This window comes from Acanthochromis polyacanthus, chromosome 20 (genome assembly GCF_021347895.1).
Source record: "Acanthochromis polyacanthus isolate Apoly-LR-REF ecotype Palm Island chromosome 20, KAUST_Apoly_ChrSc, whole genome shotgun sequence".
NCBI classification, from domain to species: domain Eukaryota; kingdom Metazoa; phylum Chordata; class Actinopteri; family Pomacentridae; genus Acanthochromis; species Acanthochromis polyacanthus.
The window spans coordinates 19,072,323-19,094,722 of record NC_067132.1 but is presented as its reverse complement, the minus strand read 5'-3'; the positions used below and the strand labels follow the sequence as shown (position 1 = coordinate 19,094,722).

Here is a 22,400-nt window from a genome sequence, read left to right as displayed (position 1 = left end):
GGCACTGTTATTTTCAACATTTTGCACTGAAAATAGATGAAAAGAAGTTGCTGTAATTTGGAAAATGAAGTCTGTATTTAAAAAGAGGACAGAAAATGAATGGACGCTGTAATCCTTTAGTGAACAATGGTGGCTCCTCTTAGAGATAAACCTGGACAGGCCTGAGGTCAGGGAATTCTCCAGACATGGGTGCTATCGGGGCAGAGTAATAAGTGTCCAACAACCTGAGGAGATAAAACCAGGAAAAAAAACAGGTGGAAAAACAAAACGCAATCAATCAATGCTCAGGCTGGCAGCCAAAGCCTCTGCTATTGATTGGCAAGGTCTGGATTTTTCTTGGAGTATTCAGATAAGACAAATGTTATCTATGCGTGTTTAAATATTCTCACAGCTTGTGGCTTTACATTTAGGAAAACTGTTGATTGAAAATCATTTGTGGTGTGTTTTTGCTCCCTGCATCAGTTCAATTTAAACTTTACCACATTTCATGAGTCTGTACTGTTGGGTGATTTTCTCCTGTGATTTTTATACACTTTACAGTAAGCCCTTTGTGTGTTCTCACAGACACCCCGGGGTGTCATACGTGGCACCAACTCACGGAAGTTACTGATTGAAGAAACAAAAAAGTAAATAGAAGAAGAGAGAAAGCAAGCGAGAGGGAGGGAGGAGGGCCGAGACACGATAAAAGCTGTGCAGCACTATGAACTCCTTAATCACACAGGTTTGACACACACAGATTGAGTTTGTCGGCTCAGCCAGCAGCTCGGAGCAGCTGTATCGACCCGCAGCGTTACACATTAACCACACACACACACACACAAACAGTAGATAATTGGACACGGACACACACTAGAGGTTTGTGTGGAGCTGTTGCATAGCATGATATGCAGATATGACATTTCACAAGTATCTGCCCTCCCACCTTGTGTGAATCACACTGAGTGGGATTTGATCACGCAGATATTTTTGATTCGTGTGCCCAAAGTTTAAAATATTTATCTCAGAGATGCCATTTTAAAAGCCCTGACATTTTCAGCATTAGTGTCTTTTAGTGTCCTGGTTAGTCGGTGTAATCCACAGACCTCAGGGTCAACTTTTTTTTCTGTCTCCTGAATAAATGTCCTCATGAGATCTGTTGTTAGTGTGGGTTATTGAGAGGAAAAGGGACATTAAATCTGGGAGGATGTAAATAAAGAAACAAGTGTTTCTTGATGTATAGATTTTATTATATTCATTTATTTATAGACTATCATTTTTCATGTATATAGATTTTTATTTAGGTTTTATTTCACACGTAAATATGGAATGTTAAAGTACTTTTTGGTACATCATATCTATAATTTATTAGTATTTGAGTTTCCTACATGTGGAGTCACTCCAGTGGTACCATGTACTGTATGTTTGCCTGATTCCATAATAAATTCAGTAATGAAACTATCCATTCCGGTACAACCTCTTTGCATATGCAGATTGTTCACGCTTCAAATAATGACCAAAAAAATTGAACAAAATGGGTAAAATTAGAACTATACATGTAAAGTAAGCACATGCCTGTTTTCAAAACTGTATTTGAGTGAAGACACTAAAGTATTATTAGGGGAAAAAATGCCCAAAAATGGAAAAATATAAACACTTTTAAGCAATGCTTTAACAGAGTATATTGAGTATTCCAGTGTTATGGCAGGTTTAGTTGAGAAATTTCCCCCACAGTTTTTGGGAACTTTATTCTCTAATATTCATTGAATTGGTATGCAAAATCTTTATTTGGAAAGTAACTTGGAACTTACTGTAAGATAAGCATAAATATAACTTAATGTACAACAGTTTTGGCCACTAATTTAAGCCTGAAGTTGGACAAAATGGAAATACTGAAGTAAACTACAAGTAGAGAATGATTCATCTTGAACTATTTCCTTTGTCACTGTGCTCCACAAATGAATAAATGTTCCTTTACTTTCCAATGTATTGGGATTAAGTCTTTCAAATAAATGAAATAAACAAGAAATACATAACAAATTAGGTTGACCCAACCCTTAACAATCCGATCTCCTCACCCCTCCAAGGCCTCAACGTCCGTCATGCCCTCTGAGTTTCTAAAGAAAAGAGACCTTCAAGTGGTCGTGAGACTATTTGTGACTGTGATGCAAGTGTAGGTGTGACGGTGTGTGCTCGGGATCGGCCTGAAGGTTGGACAAAGGCGCAAGAAAACCCCGCTGCAGACCAAACAGAGCTCTTGCTGTATCTGTGTGTGTGATAGGCGGGGTGAGAGTCTGTGCTGGTTATCAGGGACAGGTGTAGGCATGGCCATAGAGGCGGATATTGGGCCAGCTGTATTGATCCCGTCCCTGACAGCACAGGTGGAGGTGGTGGGGGGCCGGATGAGAAGAGGAGGAGGCTGATAACAGTGTCAACGGACCCAGGCATGCTTTACCTGAAGCGTGGGAGGGCACTGAGGTAACGCCCAACAGGCTCTCAATAGGCCTTATTCAGAAAAGTCAGTCAAAGGTTTCACATGAGAGCATGGCATGGGCGCAGAGGGTGATCTGTAATGTTTGGACAAGCTGATAATGTCACTGGATTGTCCATGACTGGGGGTTTTTTTTGGCCTTAAAATGTTGGGCTTGTTTTATTTAAGGATTAATAATGTTTGATTAAAAAAAACACCTTCCATCTCAGTTTGTTGTAAATATTGGAATTTATGCTTTAATTGAATGGAAGATTCAGCTTTTAAATTGAACTAAAGCCATACTTTATACCTTTAAGTATAAGAAATGACACATTTTTCCTCTTACATGTGAAAAATTGAGCTCTTACCATGAAAATGCATCAAATTCAATCTACCATTTGTGTCACACGCTGGAGCTTTAAAGGGTGATTTAGTTTCAGGTTTGTGGGTTACAAAGGATCTCACTAAATGTCTGACAACCATAAATCAGGCCTATCAGAGAACGTTATTAGAGGGTTGATAAGATTAAGATTAGAGGAGTAAATTCAGTGTGTGTGTGATTAATGGAGACAGACAGTCGCCTCTCTCCCTGCCTGTTCACCACACAGCAGATCAGCAGATAGGGGCACATACTGCAAGGAGCCCGGGTGACATTTTTAAAGCCTCGTATCAATCAGCGTGGAGGAAAAGGCTCCTGGAGGTTTATAATGTTTGAGTTTCAGTGAAGTCCCTGTTGAACTCAGGAGGCATCTTTCAAGTTGAATCACTGGAGTGTAGGTGACTGCTGAGCAATAGGAGGTTCTGTCAGTTTCAGTGAGGCAGTAACCCCCCCTTTTCTTCCCTAGTTGGTACATTCCAATAAGATAAATGAAGCTCAGGTGAGCTGGTGGTTGTAGGTCACTAGTGTCCTGCCCCTTTACCACAACTTTTCTATGTGACCATAAAACCACACCTGACATCTTGTATTAAAGATGGGAGAGAGGTTGCAAAGTCAAAAAAGATTTGTTTGCTCTTATTTTGATTGTAAAGCTACGTTCAGTAAGTCATGGAAGCTAGAGGCTCACCTTTGCAAACACACAGGATTGGTAAGTGCCTCAGAAGAGCTCAAAGCCAAAGTGAGCAAATGCAAATAGCTGACACGAGAATAACAACATCAACACACTGTAACAGTTGAGATTATGTGTTTGATCCCTCCTGATGTTAGAAACCTTTCTCCTGTGAGAACTGTGACAAGAGCTTTTGCACTCGCTATCAACTCACCAGACATGAGCTCGGTCACAGTGGGGAAAAACCACACAAGTAAGCCACCATGCCCCTGTTTGAAATTACAAGAGAAGCTTTTAAAAAAATGCAGTCTTACTGTTTAGTGTTGATCTTATGGCTGATCTGCTCCCTAGGTGTCTGGTTGATGGATGCTCTGAGGCGTTTGTCACAAATGCCAGCATGAAGAACCACATGGCTCGAGTCCACCATCACCAGGAAAAACTATATAAAGTACAGCAGTTGTCCTTCTGGTCACCTTTGTGGTTTTTTTTTTTTTTGCGAAGTGATCTGTGATGCTTCTGCTCTTGTCTTCTCTCAGTGTGACCATCAAGGCTGTAAGAAGGATTTCAACAAAAGGAGCCAACTGAAAGCCCATATGTGTGAGCACCAGCAGATTCTGCCTTTTCAGTGAGTGGCTGCAGAGAAACTAAAAAATTATTTTGCTTGTTTTGTGCGATGTCACATCTAAGCTTTTTGTTTCCTTTGATGCAGTTGTACGTTCAGTGGATGCACAAAAGAATTTCCCAGTCCTGGAAAGCTGAAGCATCATGAGAAAGTGCATGAAGGTTGGTTGGTAACAAGAATACCTTCTTTTTTCTTGTTCTTTTAATGTGAGTTAAACTAATAATGTCGGCTGCAGGTTACCCTTGTGAGACTGAAATGTGTCCTTTCCTTGGAAAAACCTGGACAGAATATCTGAAGCACAGAAAAGAACATAAAGGTGTGAATATCATGCGAGGAAACAAAACGAACATCAATGTTGTTTATGCTATTTATGAGCTACTGAATCACAAACATTAACTGCATGTTAATCTTCAGTCAAGGTGCCGTGTGGAGTGTGTGAAAAGCTGTTCAACAACTCCTGGTTCTTGCATCAGCACGAGCTGCGTGTTCACTCTGGGGAAAAGAGGATGTTTTCGTGTCCCAGAGAAGGTTGTGACAAAAGGTTCACTTGTCGCTTCAACTTGGAGAGTCACGTACTGGGAGATCATGAGGGGAAGAAGCCGTTCAGCTGCGCCTACGCTGGCTGTGGGAAGAGCTTTGCCATGAAGGTAAACCTGCAGTGCAGTTTAATGACGCCAAATGCTGCAAGTTCACAGAAAATAATGAACTACTTTCTTAAAATAGTGGTACTGGCTGTGCTGATGGTTTGGGCTTTTACTTTTATAGGGATCTTGACATGAGCACACAGCCAGCCAGTTGAATAAGAGAATACTGAACTATGTTTGGCTTGAAACGGTGCAGAGTAAGATTTTTTTTTTTTCTAGTAATTTAAGCAGCACAAGCTCAATTCCAGTGGCTGTCATTATGAAATGTATATAAAAAATTAAACAAATACAACATAAGATGCAAATGAGTATGTGTTTGGGTGGCTTGATCTGTTAAATTGCTGATTCTGTATTTGGTAACTGGTGTCCTTGTTAATCAGGAAAGCCTATGGCGACATGGAGTGGTGCATGACCCAGCAAAGAAAAAGCTGAAGGTAAACCGTCCTTGTCTGCTTTTTACCCCCCCCCCCCAACTCCCTGCTTTTTATATAGGAAATGTGACTTTTCTCCCTTCTGTCCTTGTCCATGATGTATGGTTTTATTTCTCTGCTCCCCTTCCAGAAGCTGCATCCTAAAAAGAATCAGCCCTTGCGGATGGCACAGCAGGTCAGACTGACAGCTGCAGCCAATCGAGCGGAGGCCAGCAAGCTTGCTGCAAAGCTGCGCAATACAACTTTGGATGAAAAGTCTTGAGGCTGCATTAGAGATATAAATATCTGCTTTGATGTGTTCTTTATGAGCGGCACAATTAAAAGCATATTTTGGTTGCTATACTTTGTTTATGCGAGTGTGAACAAAGCCTCATTAAAAGCATAAAACTAGCCGGCCTTCTGTACCTGAGCAGGCTCTTAAAATGTCTTCTGCTCATATCGACGTGCTAAACTACCTTCTAACATTCAGCCCTGGTTGCACAGTCAAAGCACACTGTCGAGTCATTAATCCTTAGAAGGAAATGTTTATTAAACAAACAGAACACACATTCACACACATGTATAAAACTCCAGCTGATGGGGCAGCTGGTTGTCATGGTGATGAGGCCTAAGGGCAGTTGAGCCCCCAGGGTGCGGCAGGTTTGTAATAAGGCCTGAGGCTTATTCAGCTGGATACAGCTCTGGCGTTGCAGAACATCTTGATTAACGTGATTTGCGGTTGTAATCTGAGATGAGAGGATCGCAGACTGCTTTTTAAAAATGTTTTTATCTGCGCCTGCAACGGTGCATCCACCTGAATACAGCCCTGGATTCTACAACTGCCTGGTGAGGTGAATACAGCACAGATCGCCTGTTAACAGTTGCAGTACCATTCTCCCTGCGGGAGTGAAGACAACATGACCATATGAACACAGCAGTGTGTTTGTGAGTGCAGTCTGTCGAGTGACGTGGCACGATCTGGATCAGTTCCCACCTGGTCAGGACAGGCTTGGTCCTGCTGGGTCTACAACAGTTCTCAATGCTTTTGGTCCTGGATTAAGCCCGGTATGGAGCAATGTACAGTAGCGTGTACCAGTTCACTTTGGCCAAGGTCGTTCCCAATATAGAACATTCTGGGTGGACTCGGCGTAGAGCGCGGTCTGCTGATGATATGGCCCGGCTATACCAGACTGCCGGGCCAGGAGACCACAGTCAGCGCCACCCGGCTGCGCTGCTCTTTCAACATGGGCACGAGCGCCGAGTGGCTCATCCCTGCTGTCGACAGGCCGTTCACTGCCACTATCATGTCACCACACCTAAGATGACACCGAGAGACAAGTCAGCATGGATGTATTGGACTATAAACAGGACCTGACAGCTGCAGGCTGCAGCCATAATGCCAACAACGCATCTTTTATTTTAAAAACAGGCTCAATCATTTCCCAAGGCAGCTGTAACAAGCTTTTAACAAGTACTACTAGAAATACACCCCCTGTCAAAGGTTTTAGGACACTTTCTCTTTCAAATAAAATAGAACCTGTCCTACAGCTTTTGACAGGGGGTGTATTTCATCATATGGATGTGATCAGGGCAGGACTCTGATCATACATGTAAAGTTTCAGGCAGTTAAAAGCATGTTCAGGGCATTTACACAGCATTTGAAATTTCATGGCGAAGGACAAAAATTCCAGAGGTTACCACGGACACGCCCTTTGACTTTGGAAAAAGATTTTAATAGCTTTGGATCATTAAGGCCTCCTGTATGTACTGGCTGAATTTGAGGTGAATTGGAGTTTCCCCTAGGAGGAGTTCGCTCTAGAAAAAAAAGAAGAATGGGCAAAATCTGACATTCAACGCAAAATAGCTCACTTCCTGTTTGGTTTGGAATGTGGCTGTCACTGACTTTTTTTGTTCAGCCTGATGTGCTGCATATGTGTACCAAATTTGGTAGTTACATCCCACGTCAAAAGTTGTAGGACAGGTTCTACTTTATTTGAATGAGAAAGTGTCCTAAAACTTTTGACAGGGGGTGTACATCACCTAATGCAACAGTGCAGCTCTGGATGTGCTTTTAATCATTTTTGGAAAACCATGGCATATGCCTTTTTGTCACCTTGTTAAAAAGAGAAAAAATACAGAATATCACAAGGCGTATCTTAAATGTTTGAGAACTATGGCCTGTAATTTTAATATTTTTAATGCTGGGCTAGAACAGGTAGAGAGAAAAGACTCTGGAGAGAAAATCCTGGCAGTTTAATTCCTTTCAATAACGGCAACAAGCTTGATTCATTTTTACTGAAATCTCAAAATGCTTAAGCAGAGTTTTGCAGTTTTTTTCGTACAATAAACTCCAATGAAGTGATCATATGACTGTCTATAATCATGCTCTGTTTAGTTTTTTGTAATGCATTCTGGCTAAACATCATCACGCCACTCTCCTCTATCACAACCTGGAGGCCACAGTTTATCTACCTGCTGATTCACCACTATAATCACAGCGAACATAAGCTACAAAACAACTAATCACTCACTTGAGGCGGCCGTCATAGTACGCAGGTGTGCCGAGGACGATGGTCTTGATAAAGAAGGCCTGGTTGCCGTGGCTCTCCTCGTATCCCCCGACAATGCTGAAGCCCCAGCTGCCGGGGTGACTCCTCCGAAGTACAATCTCATGACTGCTGTGTAGGTAGCTGCAAGAGGAGCGTTCAGGCAATATACTCAAACTGCAATCTTCAGAAAATAGCCGCAAGCGAAGTGAAAACAGCTGCAAAAACCGGCCAGTCTCACCAAAAAGTTCAGAATTCTGACAGTAATTAGTTGTGACAAACATTTCAGAGAGACAGTTTGTGATGATAAATGTCATACTGGGTGAAGAGAGCAGATGAAGAGCTTTTCACAGCTGTGACTCAGTTGAAAGCGATACAATCAGTTACCACAGCAACTTTGCATAACAACAGATGTCTGATTATAGCACAAAAACACACTCACATTCACATCCTGCCCTCTGTGTTCTCACCTGGGCAGGCCGAGCCACATGACCCACGAGGGCGACCAGTTGGCGTCAAAGTCGCTGTCGTGAGTGTGAGGCAGCAGCTCGTCGTGTTCGTGCTCCTCCACCATGCTGACCTCCAGCACTCGCAGCTGGACGGACGGCGAGGCAGCGCTGGCCTTCAAGGTGCCCACGGCCTCGCTGTGGCTCAGGTACGTCAGGTCCTGCCCGTTGATGCTCAGCAGCACGTCCCCTGAGAGAAGGAGCAAGAAGACGCAGTGGTTTGTAACGTGATGTGATGTTATGATCCCCTTTTTGACGATTCAGAGGGAAAGGTCACCTCTTTTGATTCGTCCGTCCCTCGACAAGCAGCCATGCGGTTGGACGCTGGTCACAAAGATTGGCAGCTCCCCGCTCTTACTGCCCCGTCCTCCTGCCACGGTCATACCCAGAGACTCCAGGGGTTCCTTCTTCACAGTGATGTGTTTCTCCTTACAGGTCACACACTGGGACAGGTCCTGGGAAACAGTATTGTCTATTTGCAGATAAATGTCTCCTTTGTAGAGCAAATGATCCTTTCAATCACACTTCATCACTGGAAGCATACTTTGCATGTAAAGGTGAAACTAAAAATCGTCACCTTCCAAAAATAATGGCCTAAATCATTCTTTGACAAGTTTTTTTTTCTTAAATCATCTACTCGTGATGCTGGACACCGCTGGTAAAGTCACCTAAATCCTCAGGTGATTCTTTGGTGCGATAGCTCGCGCGATTTCAGAACGAGATTTGCTTTCTAGCGTCCTGAGATTTGGATACAGACCACAACAAATAGCGATCACCAAGTAATGTGGAGGTTTTCGTTCACTTCTCATCTCTAGTATGTTGTGGGACACTCGTTGAGACTATCCGAGCCGGTCAGTGTGGGGAAAAAAGCATGTTAGGGCGGAATTTGACGTTGGGGGAGCAAGTTGCCCCATACTTTTCGCTAGCTGAGCTGCTAGCTGAGCTGCTAAGCTGCCTGCCTGGCTAAATACTGGAGCTATGTCGAAAATTCATTTCTCCATCACTCACATGTATGAAAAGACATATGAAAACAGACCCCAGGTTGAAAAAAACCGAAGTTCCCCTTTAAACACATTTTTTTGAAGGGAAACATCAACAGTGCACAATGGAATTCAACTACAAAATATTAGCCGTCTCACAACTTTTGAATCATTGCTCCCACCCACAAGGTGCAACAATAGACGCAAAACAGAAACGTAAAGAAGATACTAAACTCTAATTAGCTTATTTAGGACAGAATGCTAGTGTGTGTGCATGGACTTTACAAATGCATTTCTCACATGTGCAGCATACAGTATTTGTTTTACAGTTTTGCCTCCTGGACGTCCAAAAAAAAAATCTGATCTATGACCAACTGGTAACTGAAAGCTAGAAACTACCCTCATGGCTTCAGTAGACAATGTTTTACTTTTACTAAAGGTGGCGTCACTATAGAAAAGTCATCGAATTTCAAGTTGAAAGAAGGTAATTTAAGGGATTTTCTCTTCTATTAAACATAGTGTCCAGGTCATTTTTGACCCCAAGACAACACAAAGGTTAATGCAGTGTGGTTCAGTTTTTGTGTTTCCTGAAAAATGACTATTTTAAGAGAGTATTGAAATGCAACCATGTGCATGTTGGTGACACAAACAGACTGACACCCACACACATATGTAAGTCATGTGCTCACTCTGTGGGTGCTGGTGCGGGACAGGTGTATGGGCACAGGACTCGGGGTAGAGCTGTGGTTAGGCAGGAAGTGATCAAGGCAATAGAGGTCTCTGGTGGAGCTCGATTTTGGCGGTGGGGGTGGAGTTGGTTTGTTGGGTCGGCCGATCATCAGGTGGACTCGCTCTCCGCTGGCCTGGAAAGTCAGAGTCATCAGAGTTGCTTTAGAGGCAAATCTGAAGAATTTCCTTCTCTGTGCCTTACTACAATATCAAAAGATATCCAGACTGATTAACCAAACGTACGCCTACCTGAATGATCTGGGCAGCCTGCTCTGGAGTGCCGTGGCGAAGGTCCTGCTCGTTGACTGCCAACACTCTGTCGTTACTCCGCAGTCTGCCGTCCTTGGCTGCCAGGCCTCCCTCTAACAGATCCAACACAAACACTCCTGACTCATCCGTTCGCCGCACCAGCTTGATGCCGAGCTGCTCTGTCGAGTCTCGCTTGTGTAGGGTGATTCTCAGCGTGGCGGGGCTGGACGGGGTGCCTTCGGGGGTGGAGCAGGGCGCGTGGGGCACAGCCGGGGTGGAGGAGGAAGAAGAGGGAGGCGCCCGAGAGGCACAGCGACGCTCTCTGAGCACAGTCAGCTGCAGGGTGGTGCAGGGACGCGCCAGGGTGGAACGGGCAAAACTGTGCGGCACGTTACTGATGTCCACGTTGTTGACCTTGAAGGACAGAGAAACATGTATGTAGTATTGTGTTGTACATGTTTTGGGCATTGGGCTTATTTTGGCAATGCAATATGTACAATTAGAATTATGTACACACGTGGACAAAATTGTTGGTACCCCTCAGTTAAAGAAGGAAAAACCCACAATTCTCACTGAAATCACTTGAAACTCACAAAAGTAACAATAAATAAAAATTTATTGAAAATTAAATAATCAAAATCAGCCATCACTTTTGAATTGTTAATTAACATAATTATTTAAAAAAACAAACTAATGAAATAGGGCTGGACAAAAATGATGGTACCCATAACTTAATATTTTGTTGCACAACCTTTTGAGGCAATCACTGCAATTAAACGATTTCTGTATTTGTCAATGAGCGTTCTGCAGCTGTCAACAGGTATTTTGGCCCACTCCTCATGAGCAAACAGCTCCAGTTGTCTCAGGTTTGATGGGTGTCTTCTCCAAATGGCATGTTTCAGCTCCTTCCACATATGTTCAATGGGATTCAGATCTGGGCTCATAGAAGGCCACTTTAGAATAGTCCAACGCTTTTCTCTCAGCCATTCTTGGGTGTTTTTGGCTGTGTGTTTTGGATCGTTGTCCTGTTGGAAGACCCATGACCTGTGACTGAGACCAAGCTTTCTGACACTAGGCAGCACATTTCTCTCCAGAATGCCTTGATAGTTTTCAGATTTCATCGTACCTTGCACACTTTCAAGACACCCTGTGCCAGATGCAGCAAAGCAGCCCCAAAACATTACTGAGCCTCCTCCATGTTTCACCGTAGGGACAGTGTTCTTTTCTTCGTATGCTTGGTTTTTGAGTCTATCAACATAGAGTTGATGTGCCTTACCAAAAAGCTCCAGTTTGGTCTCATCTGTCCAAAGGACATTCTCCCAGAAGCTTTGTGGCTTGTCAACATGCATTTTTGCAAATTCCAGTCTCGCTTTTTTATGAGTTTTTTTCAGCAGTGGTGTCCTCCTTGGTCGTCTCCCATGAAGTCCACTTTGGCTCAAACAACGACGAATGGTGCAATCTGACACTGATGTACCTTGGCCTTGGAGTTCACCTTTAATTTCTTTGGAGGTTGCTCTGGGCTCTTTGGATACAATTCCAACGATCCGTCTCTTCAATTTGTCATCAATTTTCCTCTTGCGGCCACGTCCAGGGAGGTTGGCTACTGTCCCGTGGGTCTTGAACTTCTGAATAATATGAGCCACTGTTGTCACAGGAACTTCAAGCTGTTTAGAGATGGTCTTATAGCCTTTACCTTTAAGATGTTTGTCTATAATTTTTTTTCGGATGTCCTGGGACAATTCTCTCCTTCGCTTTCTGTTGTCCATGTTCAGTGTGGTACACACCTTTTCACCAAACAGCAGGGTGACTACTTGTCTCCCTTTAAATAGGCAGACTGACTGATTATGAGTTTGGAAACACCTGTGATGTCAATTAAATGACACACCTGAGTTAATCATGTCACTCTGGTCAAATAGTTTTCAATCTTTTATAGAGGTACCATCATTTTTGTCCAGGCCTGTTTCATTAGTTTGTTTTTTTTAATAATTATGTTAATCAACTATTCAAAAGTAATGGCTGTTTTTGATTATTTAATTTTCAATAAATTTTTATTTATTGTTACTTTTGTGAGTTTCAAGTGATTTCAGTGAGAATTGTGGGTTTTTCCTTCTTTAACTGAGGGGTACCAACAATTTTGTCCACGTGTGTATATTAGCAGAAAACTTGAAAGTCAGGCGCCTACATTGTACTCTGAATGCGATTCTGTCTCTGTTTGGGCTTATTTTGGTGTCATGACTGTTATTTAAGTACATTATGATGACAGCATTTTGGAATAGTACAGAAACAACAAAGGAACTATTCATTAAGAGTTTCCTTATTGTACCTTTGCAGACGCATTTATAGCTTTTATTTTTAGTCATGTTTCTGACGACAAGACAAATGTAAGTCTGATTGTCTTTTAACTCCATTTTAGTTCATTTTATTCTATTTTCGTCACCAACAGCTCCTGAAAAACAAATACAGTGTGTGCTTGTGGATGTGCAAAGAGTTTATCAGAGCTTTTACTGTTAAAAGTCTAGTTAAAAGGTCACTGATGAGATGAGCAGTAAGGATCAGCCAAAACAATGAAGTGATTGATGCAAAAATGGTGTGTAGAATTGAAGTGATAATTATGTGTGGATTTGTCACTATGAGCCCCTCCTGTCAGATGTAAGTAGTCATGCAATCCACTGCCAATAAAAAATATTAATAGAGCAACTTTAAATATGCAGAACAATAGCAGAAAGTTCAAAGAAGGATAAGAAGATTGGGGAAGAATTCAGATTGGTTGAGAGGATAATCCTTAAACCCTGCTCCAAAATGATTACAAGTGAAAAACTCACTCAAATACAGTACAGAACACCAATAAAGCATGTTCCGTATGTTAATACTATACTAATAAACAATCACTAATTGCTGAAGTGAGTTTCTGTAGTTGACAGCATGCTTAGTAAGAGAATTTCTTGTATGAGAATGAGGATAAATTGTACTCTATCTTCTCTTTCACCTGCAGTATCTGATCTCCAGCCAGCAGCCTCCCGTCTCGTGCGATGACCCCGTCCCGGTAAACTTCCTGAATCACGATGTTGATGAGAGGCGTCTCATTCCCGCCTACGATGCTGATCCCCAGCTCGACGTATGGGTTCGTCCGGTGGACTTCTATGGCAGTTATCTCTCCTTCAGGAAGGGAGGGCAACTTCACACAGCCTAATGGACACAAATCACATTACACGACTGCACTTCAGAATGTAATTTCCCCATCTTCCCAACATTTAGCATAATGCCGCCTGAATGTGATTATCCATTATTTTTTTTGTCTGGCTCTCTAGAATCCAGAAGATGCTCCGTCAAATGAAAGAATGATGTCGTACCCTCCTCGGCAGACAGAGGCGGAGATTCAGGACAGTCCCAGCCGGAGGAGGTGGAGCTGACAGAGCGGAGGAGATGGATGCAAGGATTACTGAGGGGCCTCTTCACCCTGGGGACCACACACTCCAACCCAACCACACCTGAATACAGAGGGACATGCAGGGAATGAGTTCACAGATCTAAACTTTCATTGACTTTATTGACAACCTATATCTCTCCACTTAAAGGAAAGACCAGTGGATCGACTCACTGTCTTCCTCAGTGCTCTCCTCGAAGGCAGGGTTGTCGAGGCCGGCATCCTCTGTCCACATTGGTCCATTGCCGCTGGCGTTATTAGGTCCAGAGGGCGGCGACGGCGTCCGGTCCCTCAGGTCTGTCTGTGGGGAATGGGGAGATCTGGGAGGGCTGGTCACCATGGCTCGCTCATCTCCGCTCTCACACCGCGGGCCGTCCACACTCGTCTGCTGACACCGCGTCCCAGGACACCTTTCACCAAGCAACAGGTGTCAGTTTATTAGTCCATCTGACGTGTAAAGAAAATCAGGTTTGGCTTTAGATGTGATGCTCTTTTGAACCCATCAGGGAGTTCCTCTTTTTGTTTTCAGCGTCCACAAAGAGGGAGTCAGGCTGCACAGTGGACGGGCAGGTTAAAAATAAAGGAAAAGTCTCAACATATTGTCACTCACCATTTAATATTTTGTTCCAATTTTATCTTCTAGTGAATTATATTTGTGAATCAATTCTTCCTTTTTTAGAAGCTAGTCCAGCATTTTAGTACTGTACTTCCAAAATCAGTGCAGCAGAGTTGAGATATCATGACTTGTTCTCTCTTAGGCAAGAAAAGCTCCAGAAATCATAAATAATGCAAACAAATAGTATCTTTTCTCAAACTCATGGTAAAAGCCAGTCTTTCATGCTGCACACCCCCGGTTTTGTAACTTTCTGTTGTGATCTTGAAGTATAATTACATAACCTGTGTTTTTTTTTTAGATGTGACGAACCTCATCCAGACCCACAGAAGACTTTATATAACTATTTTCACAGGCTTAGCGGCGCTCCTCATAACAGACAAACTGATCAGCTGTTAAAGAGATGCAGCGATGCTTTAAACTTGTCAAGTAATTTACTAAAATACCAATTGACTTTTAAAACTTTTTAAACCTTACTTCTTGAAATGCTTAAAGTCGATGAACAAAGGGCAACGCCATTTGCTGAGGAAGATCCTATTAGATGATCAGAAGCTTTAAAAAGTCAGAAGATGGTGAAAAATGTTCCTCATGACAATTCCAGAGGTTGAAGTCATATTTCTTTTCACCTATTTTGCCTGACTCATAGTTCAAATCAGAAATCACAAAGACATTTAATTAAAAATGATATAAAAGAGCCAATACTCACGTTTGTGACAGCTTAAATGATTGAATAACGAGGTACACGTTACTTCCAAAATGTTTGGCCGGTTCTTTCCTCCAGAACAAACACAAGTCCACTGGAGAATGATGCATCTGTGCAGCCCCATTAATAGAAACTCCTCACTGAGGAACGAGTAAAAATAAACTGACACCCTCAAGGGATCAGCGTGGTTTCACCCTTAATTGACTCTGAAGTATTTACTGTAAGTGGAAGCTATGAAGTGAATTATTTAAATGCGTCTGGTAAAAGCCCAACTGATTTGTCTGTCAGCTGATATTGGAAAATCACAGATACATCAACATATGCATTGTCAGATAAGCACTGATATGAAACTTATTTCCCGTGACCCTAATGAGGATTAAGAGGTGTATAGGTAATGGATGGATGGATGAAACTTTTTTGTTTTTTGGTGTTTGGGGGTAATAGAGAAAATTTTAAAACACTCATCACTGTCTGCAGCGCATGTAGCAGAGACACATCACAACTGAGCAGAGAGTGGTGTCAAGTGGTAGCTTCAAATAAGGTTCTAACTAGTTTAAGAAATATGCTAGTTCAAGATAATATTTTGTATATATGTCTAAAAAAAAAATCAGCCAATATGTCGATAAAGGAATTTTTGAGCTTCCTAAAAACTGATATAGGTCCAGCATCAGTTGGGTTTTACGTCTGTTCTCCTTCCTGGTTCCTTTCTTTGCCAATTCAACATGAAAAACACTCAACATCTGATGTAACACCATGTAGTCTGGTGTAATTTTCTCTTCTTTAATTGATTCTCCTTCTCATCTACCCTTCATCCAAACCCTTTTCTGTTAACATCAAGAAGAAATAGTTTTGAGGTGAAAAAAGGTGAACTAAATGTTCACCATTTTTCACCTCAAAGCTATTTCTACAGATGCTTAACACTTGAACAGAGTTCGCTCGCACACTGGTTGTAATTCATGTACTTTGGTTCAGGACTGTGGAAGCACCTCAGTTCTCACACATGCACACCATCAGTAATCAGAGGTGGACAGAGTAGCTAAAAACTCGTACTCAAGTAAGAGTAATGTTACTTCAGAATAATATTGCTTAAGTAGAAGTAAAAAGTAGTCATTCAAAAAATTACTCAAGTAAGAGTAAAAAGTATTTGGTGGAAAGACTACTCAAGTACTGAAAGTACTGAGTAACTGTTTGACTGTAATGTCTGATTTATATCTTTAGAAATGATGTGATCAGACAGACAAAAATGTAAAATAATTTGCAAATTCTGGTATTTCCAAATAATAAAATAAAAAATAGCAAAATTAAATAACATCTTTAAAAAATGACGAGTTCAGGCACAAGAAACACAAATTTCCAAATCTTGGTTTTTCATAGCATACAGCCAGTCAAACAGTTACTCAGTACTTTCAGTACTTGAATAGTCTTTCCACCAATTACTTTTTTACTCTTACTTGAGTAATTTTTGAATGACTACTTTTTACTTCTACTTGAGCAATATTATTCTGAAGTAACATTACTCTTACTTGAGTACGATTTTTTAGCTACTCTGTCCACCTCTGTCAGTAATAAAATAAACCTGCCCACCTTGACCACAGTAGAACTCTGTGTCCTGGCGTTCTCCTTTTATAATCTAATGTCCAGTGTCCGATCCTTAATCTGCCACATAAACATTGTTGACTGATAAAGTCACACAGCGACAACAGACTCTTGGCTCCTGTTAACTGTCTTAAGTCTGCAGGGCAAGGGAGCCGAGAGCTCACGTGGGCCGAGGTTTAATCTTTATCAAAGAATGTCACGTCAGCCCTGGCACTGACCTTGTTTGATCTGCCTTAAACCATCTTTTCTTGTCTTCTTCTCAGCATAGCAAATGTGTGCCACCGCCACTGTGATGTGTTCTTTTTGCTGATGTGATTGAGAACAGGCGAGGACAAGGACACCGTTTACAATTAACTTTAAAAGGAAGTGCTGCCATGAGATCTGGAATCTTAGCCATATTTTTAGTTAAGAGACATGATGCTTTTTTGCTTTCAGGCAATTTTCAGATTGAACAGTTTTCTTTTAACACATTAAAAGTGGAGTTTAGAAGCATTAGAGGCACATTTACTCACTTGAATTCAACCTCACTTGCTCTGACAGCTTCAAACAGATATTCAAACATCAATGATAACAAAGTCAGTGTGCTGACTTTTTGACACCGTTACAGCACATTTAACCATTTACCATTATCTTGTAGTTGTCACTTGTGGCTTCATTGGCAGCCATAGTTACTTTAAAGATGTTAAAATGGGCAGTCGATGTCCGGGATCGCCTGTAAAAATAGCTGACTCAGAAAAGCTTTTAAGAGATTGTTAAAGGCATTAGAGGAGATTTAATTTCCTATGACTTTGAACGTAGCATGCGCATGCGCACATACAACCTCTCCCTCACCCCCCTCTAACCTCCCCCCTCTTAACATTTACAAAGAAACGCCCCCCTCCAGAAACTTGCGTAGCACTCCTGAAGTTGTCTTTTACGGCTGGGTCCCCCTGGATCTTTATCTGCCATTATGTAAATAAAAGATGAGCAAAACAAGTCACTAGCTAACTATGAAGCTATACCAAAGCAACACATACAGAAAACACGTAAGTCCAAGGCGTACGTAATCTACGTAACTAGGCCTGAGCCGGAAGATTTTTGATTGACAGGAAAGGGAGCAAACCAAACGCCTCGGTCCGAGCGCATTTATTGGCTGATGTTTTTCAGGTCCTGCCATGTCCACAGTTTGTTTGTTTTCTTTTGTTTATTCTTTTAGAGACCATACATACAAGTCCACTAAAGGTCAGTATATTCATTTTATGTGAATCAGACAAATTAAACAAAAAATAACATCCTCCATAATGCCTTTAACACTAGCTTGTTAGTGTGAGCTTGTTATGGCAAATCTCCTCAACTTAACTGAGGTGTTAGATGGTCAGTGGATAACCAATCAATAAGCCAGCATCAAGACACCAATGGACACTTCCTTAGCAACAAAATCCATGTCAAGAAAATCCACCTCTAAAGAAGTCTGCTCCCAGATCAATCTCCACCAGGCGAAGAAACATCTCTGAATGCTGTTTCAGTTTACCAAGCACTGTGACATTCATTCTGATACTTTCTCATATTGACAATTTCCACAACTTCCATTCATGTAACAGCAACAACAACCTAACCTGGGTTCTACATGGCAAAGAGAATGAATATATGAAATAAGTGCACACACACCGTCTTGCATTTCATGTTCAGACGTCGCAACAGAAAGGAACAAAGAAAGCCAACTGAGTGAAAAAGAGAGCAAACCAGTGGAAGAAAGATGCCATTATGTCATTCCAAATCATGGAGACTTCACATCCCGCTATGTTGGACTCACCACAGACCAGGGTTGCCTTTGGCTGTCTCACAGAAGAAGTGATTGAAAAGGTCTCTGGTGTTGAAGTTGCTCAGCATGGTTGCAGAATGAGAACATGAAGCTCCTGGTCAGCCAACCCATGACTGTGGTAGGGAACCACTAATCCCCCGTCACATGACCTACAGCCCAATAATCCCCTCAGGGTCTCACAGCACCTGGTCCAAATGGGCCAAAAGCCAGAGAGTGTGGACGGGGGCGGGGGACCTTCAAGGTTAAGAATGGGGTAAGCCTAACAGGTCAGGACTGTGATTTGAGGTTCTTCAACAGGCTCTGCTGCGAAAGGAGCCAATCAAGAGAACAGAGGAGTTCTGACTTATGGTCATTAATGGGTAAGTAGCCAATTAGCTGCTGTCTTTGTGTGTGTGTGTGTGTGTGTGTGTGTGTGTGTGTGTGTGTGTGTGTGTGTGTGTGTGTGTGTGTGTGTGTGTGTGTGTGTGTGTGTGTAACTCCAACACGCATGCGCAGTGCTGGATCTCAGAGTGTGTGTATTCATCCATCTATTATGTCTGCATTTCAGCTCTATTACCTGTGTTTGAGGTGTGCCTCCAGGTCACATCGTGGCATGCTGAGAGAGCAGACCGGGGTCAGAGGGCAGGAGACCGACAGCTTGTCCAGCAACTTGTGCACCAGGATGCTGGACCTGCGGCAGGCCTGCAGCTGCAGCCGCGTCCTGTCCAGAGGGCAGAAGTCCCTCTCCTGCAGGAAGCTCCGCAGGCAGCGGGCGCAGAAGGTGTGTCCGCATGGCGTGTCCAGCGGCTGCACCAACGGCTGCAGGCAGATGTGGCACACCAGGTCGTCGTCCACTTCCAGGCGGTAGTTGTAGAGGTGGTTCTCCCAGCTGCGGTGGATCTGGCCGCACTCCGGACACAGAGCCTCCAGCGCTGGCTCCACCGGCACGGATAGACCCACCTCGCTGCCCGGGCTGCCCATTTCGTCTCCTTCAGCGCAACTCAGCTTTGGCACAAAAGACTCCAGTGGGGCTGCAGGGCTGGGAAGGGGCACAGACACTCCTATCCCATAAGCTTCAGAGGGCAAACAGGTTGCAGAGAGGACAGATGCCCCCCAGTGGCTGATGGCACATCACCCTGCAGGTCAGGGGGCAAAGCCAGAGGGTCAAACAGCTGTTTCAGAAAAACAACAAGTGTCTGATTATTTGCTTGTGCATTTATTCATGTGGCAAATGCTTTGTGCACGTGTTTGCATGAGATCGAGAGTGTGTATGTGTGTGTGTGTCTGTGAGATTATGTATTGCTGCTCCTGACCACTAATCTGACAGTATAATCTCTCTTTTGCTCTCGCCTGCTCCAATCTTCCAATTCCACAGAGAGGGAATTATCTGGGATTGAGGCAGAGAGAGGACACAGATCAGAGGAAGTGGGATTGGGAAAGCAGCAGAAAGAGAAAGTAGTGCCGGCAAGAGGTAGAAAGAAGCGAAGACAGGGCGATTAAGAGGAGACAGAGATGGGAAGATGGGTGAAAGACATCAATGGGATGTAAAAACAGGCTTGAAACAAGGACAATAAATGAGACAAGAGGGAGGAAGAGAGAGAGAGAGCAGAGATGGGTGAGGCTGTGGAAGGTATGAAAGAGACGAGAAAAACAGAGAAAATGGGATGAATACTTTTAACACTGGATATTTTTGGTTCAGGCCGTGTACAGTAGATGCACTCAGTCTCCTCTACAACAGAACGAGAACATGCCTAAAGCAAAGTCTTGAAATATAGCACTCAGCTGAGCAGAGAGAGTCCCCAGAGCTAATGCACAGAGTGTGCGCTAATCATTTCCACAGTGTTACACATCCAAAGCCATTCAGACCTTCAGCCTCTCTCTGTGGGCCTGATGCTGCCAGCGGACAGCAGAGGGCGTGCCTCTACACTCAGCGACCCAGCCAAGCCACACTGACTACCTGCCTCTGTTCCAGAGAGGGTCTGCTCCTGTCTCCATGACGACCTGGATCCTGTTCTGTTCAGTGGGGCTTGACATTCAGAGTGTAGCCAGAGAAGGATGCAGAGGAGCCACACAACAGATGCACTTCTCTCAGCAGGACGCCCTGCTCCTCCCTGGTACAGCCTGAAAGCTTGTCAGACAGTGATGATGAGAGTCCCCTTGGTTGGTTTTTTGCTGCTTTTCTCGTCTCGTCTCCTTGGCTACTCATTTCTGTGACAACCTGTCTCTCCTGTCTCCTTGGCTACCGGACCGGTAGTTACTTATTTCAGCCTCCTTTTAGTACGTGCTCCTGTCTGTGTGTGACTGGCTGCTTCTGTCTCTATCCCGCAGCTGGACATGAATTAATCATGAGGACACAAGGCTTCTCTGTTTCTATAACAAAGCTGTGACATCACCACATCACACACACACAGACTTGTAGACATGCAAGCATAAGTCTACACAAGCAAACGCAAACACACACACCAAGCACAGGAGCTTTTTAGGTACCAGACTCTGTGAATAGTCTTTATCAATAAGTAAAGTCTTCAGGTTTTCACTGTGGCAGCAGTTATGAAAAGCACTTAAATCTATTTTAAACAGAGCTGGACTCTGCTGCAACAGATTCCTCTGCACAAGTAATAAGAAGACTGGCAAATGCTTGTGAAATGTTTCCCTTTTAATCCCAGTGTGTGTGTCTGTGTGGGAGTCCAAGGCCGAGCTGTTATTGTCATTGCACTGCTTTCTATATTAATAAATAACAGTCTTGGCCCTGCACCTGTCCCTGCTCATTGTTCATTTTTCAGAGATGACAATCTAATCTTACAGCACATGGGCTGCTACATGCAGGAATTACATTTTCAGAGAAGATGAAATGATGTTTCAGGCCACAGATTTAAAATCTCAGGTCCTGTTGGCTTAGCCTACATTTTCATAAAACCCCCATCTCGCCATCCCTTATCTTAAAAAAATCCAGAAAGGCTCTTACAGCCACTTGCAAGAACAGGCCTGCTGCTACTGCTGCTGCTCTTCTGCAAGCTCTGTTGCAATAGGCTGCTTTTTCACAACAGCCAGACATACAGTGATAACAACAAAAACTGACACTGGTTTAATTGAGACAATCATTTCCCCCTCATTGTCACAGCTCTAATTTACCTTGGCAACTGACCAAACTGCAGTGTCATGATGTAAACGACACCCGAGCACATCTGTTCAGTCGAGATCCTTTTCTAAAATCATTGTCCCCCATCTGTCTGACTCCATCCCACCCTCCACAAGCGGAGCAGCGAGGACAGATGAAGCGACAGCGGCGATATGAATGCACAGCCAGCCACACACTGACACCGCTCATGCAGGCGCTGAATGCAGATGTGATGTTACCTGCTCCGGCTGCTCCTCCGCGCCCTGCGCTCCGGGCCCCGACCAGGGGGGACGATTATCAACTGAGGGACCTCGATCACGCATTCACCGCAACGGACCGTTCCGCAAACCCGCACGAAAACGCCCCCGTGCCTTTGGCGGCGCTCACCCCGCCCACTGCTGTCCGTCAACGTTGGAGTGGGCGGGGCCTGAAGCCGTCAATCCATAGCAGAGATAGAGGCGTCTCAGAAACCGCCTGCTCGAAAGTACCCTTTAAATTGGTTTTTTGGCCTCTTTTTAAGTGGGATAAATATTGTTAAAATGAGTCACCTAATAAATTGAGACAGTTAGGCTTTGCAAAGAATATCTTGTCAAGGAATACATAAAATAACCCAAAACCACTGCTTATGCACTGCTGAAAAGCTATTTGAAACCAAATCAGGTTTCTGTTGGCCCCCATTAATATAGGACAGTTACACATAAAATCTTCTACAAGTAACTTCAATCTGTCAATCTGGTTGTTGGTGATCTCAGAGAAGAAGGAGGAGGAGCTTTCTGTTCTTTAAAAAAGTAATCAGACATGAATTTATCTGTTAGAATTAGACTCAAAATATTTACATCTGTTGTTGCACCAATTTTACTCAATTGCAGTGAAAGTGTGGGGTCCTCTTGTAAATCAAGATTTTGAAAAATGTAACAAGCATCCATTAGAGACCTTCAACACAGGTACGCTCAATCTCCGAGCAAACTAAATTAAAACATATACTCGG

The 22,400-nt window shown here is 43.2% G+C and overlaps 2 protein-coding genes across 3 annotated transcripts; one reads left to right on the top strand and one right to left on the bottom strand.

The window, feature by feature from the left end:
* Positions 1 to 2,966: 2,966 nt before the first annotated feature.
* Positions 2,967 to 5,531, top strand: gtf3ab (general transcription factor IIIA, b). Of its 2 annotated transcripts, XM_022195071.2 has the most exons (9): positions 2,967 to 3,531; positions 3,651 to 3,745; positions 3,844 to 3,940; positions 4,029 to 4,117; positions 4,202 to 4,275; positions 4,350 to 4,430; positions 4,529 to 4,761; positions 5,139 to 5,192; positions 5,320 to 5,531. In XM_022195071.2, the coding sequence occupies exons 1-9, from the start codon at positions 3,418 to 3,420 to the stop codon at positions 5,449 to 5,451; spliced, it is 969 nt and encodes a 322-aa protein (XP_022050763.2). In that variant the 5' UTR covers positions 2,967 to 3,417; the 3' UTR covers positions 5,452 to 5,531. The 2 variants fall into 2 exon arrangements, 1 of the variants encoding a protein (XP_022050763.2); XR_007938392.1 differs by lacking the exons at positions 2,967 to 3,531; positions 3,651 to 3,745; positions 3,844 to 3,940; ... (1 more) ...; positions 4,202 to 4,275; positions 5,320 to 5,531 and having other exon boundaries at positions 4,344 to 4,955; positions 5,139 to 5,186.
* A 166-nt stretch (positions 5,532 to 5,697) lies between these two features.
* lnx2a (ligand of numb-protein X 2a) lies at positions 5,698 to 21,820 on the bottom strand. The gene is made up of 11 exons (XM_022195104.2): positions 21,652 to 21,820; positions 18,872 to 19,430; positions 13,777 to 14,012; positions 13,529 to 13,666; positions 13,165 to 13,364; positions 10,179 to 10,592; positions 9,890 to 10,063; positions 8,498 to 8,675; positions 8,185 to 8,410; positions 7,700 to 7,858; positions 5,698 to 6,484 (listed from the first exon to the last, which is right to left on the bottom strand). The coding sequence occupies exons 2-11, from the start codon at positions 19,273 to 19,275 to the stop codon at positions 6,349 to 6,351; spliced, it is 2,265 nt and encodes a 754-aa protein (XP_022050796.1). The 5' UTR covers positions 19,276 to 19,430; positions 21,652 to 21,820; the 3' UTR covers positions 5,698 to 6,348.
* Between the last annotated feature and the right edge of the window lie 580 nt (positions 21,821 to 22,400).

Coding starts and splice junctions, on each gene's coding strand:
- gtf3ab (XM_022195071.2), top strand. CDS start 3,418: ATGGGAGAGAGGTTGCAAAGTCAAAAAAGATTTGTTTGCTCTTATTTT. Junction 4,276..4,349: donor TCATGAGAAAGTGCATGAAG/GTTGGTTGGTAA, acceptor TGTCGGCTGCAG/GTTACCCTTGTGAGACTGAA. Junction 4,431..4,528: donor GCACAGAAAAGAACATAAAG/GTGTGAATATCA, acceptor GTTAATCTTCAG/TCAAGGTGCCGTGTGGAGTG.
- lnx2a (XM_022195104.2), bottom strand. CDS start 19,275: ATGGGCAGCCCGGGCAGCGAGGTGGGTCTATCCGTGCCGGTGGAGCCA. Junction 13,365..13,528: donor GCCTCTGTCTGCCGAGGAGG/GTACGACATCAT, acceptor TGTGTCCATTAG/GCTGTGTGAAGTTGCCCTCC. Junction 7,859..8,184: donor ATGTGGCTCGGCCTGCCCAG/GTGAGAACACAG, acceptor CTCCTCTTGCAG/CTACCTACACAGCAGTCATG.